General features: G+C 47.8%; 1 protein-coding gene across 1 annotated transcript in view; it reads right to left on the bottom strand.

Moving 5' to 3' along the window:
- Positions 1-5,207: 5,207 nt before the first annotated feature.
- GCM1 (glial cells missing homolog 1) overlaps positions 5,208-6,078 on the bottom strand; it is a 7,241-nt gene continuing 6,370 nt past the window's right edge. Inside the window, exon 5 of the mRNA XM_026034301.1 lies at positions 5,208-5,843. Coding sequence (XP_025890086.1) covers positions 5,208-5,843 — 636 coding nt within the window. The remainder of the gene's footprint in view (positions 5,844-6,078) is intronic.

The following is a 6,078-nucleotide window of genomic DNA, read 5'->3' as shown; positions in this document are numbered from 1 at the left end:
AAACCAAGCCCAAGCTTCATGACTTCTGCCATTCAAGAGTATGTTTTTAATGAACTAGGATGAAGTTTTGAAGAAGTGGGATTGAGGCAGGGTTGTTTTGTTTTCATTTAATGGAAACAACCTCCAAGCTCATGGTTGAAAACACAGGTCTGTTCAGTGCAGTGAGAGGAGGGAGCCGTGTGAGGAAGGATGTTATTCGCAGATGAAGGAATGGCCTGCCCCTTTTCATGGCCTTTTGTTAACTTCTCTGGAAGCAAAAAGGCTCTGAATGTTTGGTGGCCTCATGGCTCTGGTCCTGGACCAGCAGTTTCCATCAGGTATAGAAAGTAATAAGCCAAGAGGATACTGTTCGTGYTGTGGTTTGTATTCTTTGTATTACTATAAGTATTTGTCTTTAGAAGAGCAAATATATTGAACAACCCTTAGTAACAGAAGCCTTGGAAATAAGTCACTGATGACACAATTACTGAATTATGTGAAGAATTGGGAATTTGACTCTTGGCAAAGCTGATTTTGAGAAATGAAGAAAACTCTCCTCTGAAAGGAGCCCTCCAAGGCAGCTTTGCTTCCTTCTGCTGACTGGGGACAGGAGGAAATTGCTCCGTGTGAGAAGCTGCCCAAGGCCCCTTCCTGGCCTGGCCTGGCCCCTGCAGGGATGATTGACAAGTCTTGCTTCAGGAGCTGCCTGCTGCCCAAAAGACCATCTCATGTTGCTTCCAGAAAATCAAATATGGGAAGGAGAACAGTGGATGCTTGTGGAGTTGGCACTACGGATGCTGTTGTCCACAGGGCCATGAAGGCTGCAGTCAGGGCTATCCCCAGTAAGCCAGAGCTTCTGATGACTTTCCAGATGTGCATCACATTGCCCAACTAATGCAAGCAGAAATAGCTGAAACCTGCACCTGTCTGGTCTGAGAACAGCTGTATTTGATCATAAAAGTGTTTGAAGCGTGTCTCGTGCATGTGCATATCTTGTGCACTGCAGGACGTGGGGGCAGCAACATCCCTGGCAGAAGAAAGCTCTGTCAGGGACACACAGCAGACCTCCCAAAGGCCATGTTGAAAGAAAGGTCTCTAAGGAGTTACTCGGCATGTGCCTCCTGGGAGACCTTCGTACCCCCAACAGTTTGACACACTCATTTCTTTTAAACATAGAAGGAATACATTTCAGCCCCCATTTTAGAAAATAGCCCATAATCTTGCAGTTTATGGTCTTAGTCTGCCAAAAGACTTTTTCTTTTTATGTACTAGTGTTTGGAAATGAAAACAWCTGATTGTACTCAGTCAGGCATGCAGTTGTTTTCACATGCAGAGCTAGAGGCTCTGTGGAGAGAAAGGCAAAGAAATTGGTCAGGGCATCTACCCTGGGAAACATGGATGAAGTCCCTATTCTAACTTCTCATGTCCATATCCATGCAACTGAACACAGAAGCATTTCTCCTTCTTGCAATGACATTCTGAGGATAAAYACTTTTAAAAATGGAGGAGCCCAGCTACAATCTTACATAGATAACAYAGCTCCTTCTCTTTATGTTTCTAGATTTCAACTTTAAATGTTGCTAAAGAAAAAAAAAAAAGGGACACATTTGTGTTACTTTAAGATACAGTCTTATCACATATCTTATTCTGGGTATGTGTTATGGTATTATTCTGAAGCTATGATGCTTCTGATGGCCTCAGAAGAACCATTTTATACACACACACACACACACACACACATATATATATATGATCAATAACAGAGATTAATCCTAATATCCCAAAGAACAGTCTTTTAGTACTGAGGCTAATGCTTTCAGAGTTAAGAAGCAGCATGTAGCAAGTGAAGACTATCCATGCCATGTAGGACTAGTCAAATCCTTGTAGCTACACTAGTAGCTACAAGTGTCTAAAGGACAGATAAGCCAGAACACAAAATACTGTCCATGTAATCAGACGGATCCTAAACTCCTTGTCTCTTTTGCCTTCCTAGTGCATTGCTGTAGCCGTGAAAACACTTTTCTTCTGCAGAGAATAAGGTTAAGGAGTGCTTATCAGTAGTTCCTCAGCCATAAACTGGTATGTCTGCATGAAGATAACCTGAATAACTTTAGTGTTCAGCACATTTTGTTCAAATTGCAGAGGCCCCTGATCATCCTCGTAGCCCTGAGCTGGACTCTCTGCAGCAGCTCCACATCTCTCTTGCACTGGGGAGCCCAGCAGTGCACACAGTGATCCAGATGTGGCCTCCCCAGGACTGAGTATAGGGGAACAATCACCTCTCTTAAACTGCTGGAGATGCTCATGCACCCCAGGATCTCAGTGACCTTCTTGGCCACGAGGGCATGCTGCTGCCTCAAGGTCAACTGGTCRTCCATGACAWCCAGGTCCCTCTCAACAGAGCTGCTCTCCAGAAGGGCAGTCCCCAGGCTGTACTGCGGTCTGGGTCCTCCCCAAGTGCAGGACCCTGCACTTGCCCTTGTTGAACTTCATGAGGTTTCTCGCTGCCCGGTTGTCCAGTCTGTCCAGGTCCCTCCAGATGGCGGCACAGCCCTCRGGGGTATCAGCTACTCCTCCCAGTTTGGTATCATCAGCAAACTTGCTGAGGGAGCACTCCAGCCCTTCATCCAGGTCGTTAATGAATAAGCTGAACAGGACCAGACCAACGACTCACCTCTCAGGGACACTGCTAACTACAGGCCTCCAACTGGACTCAGTGCCACTCATCACCACCCTCTAAGCTCTGCCATCCAGACAGTTTTCAATGCACCTCACCATCTATCCCACACCTTTGGAGCTTGCCCAGGAGGATGCTGTGAGGGACRGTGTCAAAAGCCTTGTTGAAGTCTAGACAGACAACATCCACCACTCTGCCTTCATCTATTCAGCCAGTCACTCCATCAAGCTAGTCAAGTTAGTCAAGCATGATTTCCCCTTGGTGAATCCATGCTGGCTACTCCTGAGCACCTTCTTCTCCTCCATGTGCCTGGAGACACTACCCAGGAAGAGCTGTTCCATCACTTTTCCGGGGATAGAGGTGAGGCTCACCRGCCTGTAGTTGCCCGGGTCCTCCTTCTTGCCCTTTTTGAAGACTGGCTTGACATTGGCTTACTTCCAGTCCTCAGGTACCTCCTCTGTTCTCCAGGACCTTTCAAAGATGATGGCAAGCAGCTTAGCTATGACATCCGCCAGTTCCTTCAGCACTTTGGGGTGCATCACATCAGGGCCCATGGATTTGTGAGTATCAAGTTTCCCTAATTGCTCTCTGACCCAATCTTCCCCTACTCAGGGCAAGTCTTCCTCTCTCCGAGCTTCTTCTCTTGTCCCTAGAGCCTGGGATTCCAGAGGGCTGCTCTTGGTAAACACTGAAGCAAAGACGGCGTTCAGCAACTCTGCTTTCTCTGTGTTTTTCATAACCAGGGCACCCACCTCATTCACTTTCTTTTCACATATCTCAAGTGTATTAAAGTTATTTTCACAAAGGTTACGAGATGGGTGGGTATCTTAATACTTTGCGCCAAATGATTACAAATTTGGCATGATACTGATCCAAGGTACTGACTGTCCCAAAAATGGAAGGAGGGAGTTACTGCCAACACAGAAGTCAGCGCAAGAGCATAGGAAGGTCAAACTGACACTGGTGGCTCCAGTAAATCTGGAGACCTTCCTGCGCCTCACCTTAGAAGAAATCACTAAATCACCCTCCATCCTGGTTCCCTCATTTTTAAAAAGGGAGAGTATTTCTTCAGGCATGTATCTTGGAAAAGTGCTGAGTTTGTATGGTATCACTGATGGAAGGCAATGGTAGCTGTAGTGCAATAAGGAACTGAAGAATTTAGGGGAAGGGTGAGATGAGGAAGAGCAAAGTGGCATAGGGCTGTGGTCAGCGTGTTATGTGGGTCCTGCACCAGTGTAGCCAGTTTGACAGATRCAGAAGAATCTCAGTTATGGGACATGTTGCCCAGAGGCATCTTCTGTCTGTCCCTCCTTGTGTGTCACAAATCCTGGAGCACCTACAACTCTGATTTGCCCCCTTTTTTGTCTTTAAAAGATAGAGGATGTCATTACCCTTAATTAAAATTTTCTTCACTAGGTTTTTGATCTGAACAACCACAATATAACACACAAACTTTGATACTTGTGTTGAGGTATCCAACAGATTAAATAAGAGTTTTCTGAATTGACCCTTCATGTGCAACTGTAGCCTGCCATACTGTGGCTTTGTAATGACAGCACTTTCCCTAATAACTAATGTGTTCCGAAGTTTAAACAAAGAAGAGGGAAGCCAAAGGGAAGAAAACAAGCAAAAAAAAAAAAAAAAAGACAAAAGATAAAAATGGTAACACTGAACCTGTTTGACAGACACCAGATATGTCCCACTCTGAGAATGGGAGTACTCTGGAGTTTTTATTGATGCTTATTTTGTAATATTCCTTCCAAACTTATCCTAATAAAAAAATGGATTTCCCCTTGTGCTGTCTGGGCTTGGCTGATTTAGAGTGAGAGCAGGGGTGCGTCCAGACTGCAAAATCTGGATCTGTCTCCAAAGGCTCGGTAACACRGGGAACCAAGGGGCACTGGCTTCTTCTAGGCAACAAGATGCATGTCTGGCACCCTACTTTGCCAAACAGATACAGGGAACTGATAGTTCCCGGTGAAACACAGACTGCAGAAGTGATGGGAAAGTTGAGTGACATGTAGGAAAGGGACCTAAAGATTCATCTGCAATGAAATAACTGAAAAGTGGCTGGGAAAAGCTCCCTGAGGCAACCTAAATATATACATGGCAACAATTAGGTCAAGTAAAACACTCATGGGACTGGTGAAGAGACCTAACTCACAGGTCAAAGAGAAGGRAAGAGCATAGGGGTTACATGCAGCTGCTATGGCCTTTGAGGGCATTTATCTATACTTTCCTTAGTCCTAGTAATTCTATGTGCTAGAACAAGCAGAGTATCGATAGCAGATGAAAAACTTCCAAACCAGAGTGGCAGTGAGGTGGTTTGTAGAAAGGGATGATACCTCTTATTAGGTCAATGAAACAGCAGGAAAAGATTAACAGCGAAAAATCACTGAATAGACACAATCTTTGAGGCAGAAAAGCCCTTTTTCTGGGTCTCCACGGGGCACTGAAGAGGGAGTCAGAGCGTAGTGTGTCGATGTCCACTTTGCAGCAGGACTGGAGACACGGGACCAGAGGTGGATGGAGGGAGGAAGCTTCAGTAGAGTCACCGTAAAGGGCACAGGTTAAGAAACATGTCGCTGCTGCAGCAGTCCAGGTTCAGACCCTGCTGCTCATCCTCCAAGGCCCGTCCTTGTGCTTTCAGAGGCGCGCAGTGGTGGTGGGCGCCGGGCGGGACGACGAGGGGCTCCTGCTGCGCCAGGAGGTATGGCGAGGCGGGCAGGCCGCCACTGGCCGCGTGGCGCTTTTCCCTGTGGGATGCATCTCCGGTGGGGCCCAGAGGCTCATAGCCACCCTTGGGTGTGAGTGGTGCACCGGGAGCTGGGTGGATGCCGGGGCACAGGGGCTCGCTGGGCAGGCGGGCTGGAGCGAGCGCGGGCCCGTGGCAGCCCCGCGGGGCAGCCGGCAGCACCCTGTCCCAGAGCGGCAGCTCGACGAAGCCAACAGAGGGGCCGCAAGCCACGGCGGCCACTGGCTCCCCCGGCTTGTCACAGCGGAGGCCGGAGCCTCCAGCCTCAGCACCTGCCCCCACGTACGGCGAGATTCCCAGTCTGCCACCGAGTGCTCGCTCCGGGGAGATCCCACTTGCTGGGCGGCCGAAGTGAGCGGCAGCAACGGAAGGTCCCGTCTTGGCCCGCGGGAAAGGCAAAGGGTCGCGGGGCTGCGTTTCACCTGCGTGGCGCTTGGGAAAGCAAGGGACACGGTATTAGAAAAACTAGCAAAGAAGAGGGGTAGTTCAGCAACACAAACTACAAACCCTCCTGTAAGAGGCGATTATGAATGCATTTAATTAACACAGCTAATAAAGATGCAGCTAGAGAGCCTTCCCTTAGAGCAGTTCTAGCATTTTTTTAGCTAGGTTTTTAGGGCTTTATCAAAGGCTTTCAAGATCACTGTTATGGATTTAGTTCACTTTT

The sequence above is a fragment of the Nothoprocta perdicaria genome, unplaced genomic scaffold (assembly GCF_003342845.1).
Source record: "Nothoprocta perdicaria isolate Ctin4 unplaced genomic scaffold, notPer1 scaffold_141, whole genome shotgun sequence".
Lineage (NCBI taxonomy): Eukaryota > Metazoa > Chordata > Aves > Tinamiformes > Tinamidae > Nothoprocta > Nothoprocta perdicaria.
Note: the sequence above shows the minus strand (reverse complement) of the source record. Positions and strands in the feature narration are given on the sequence as shown.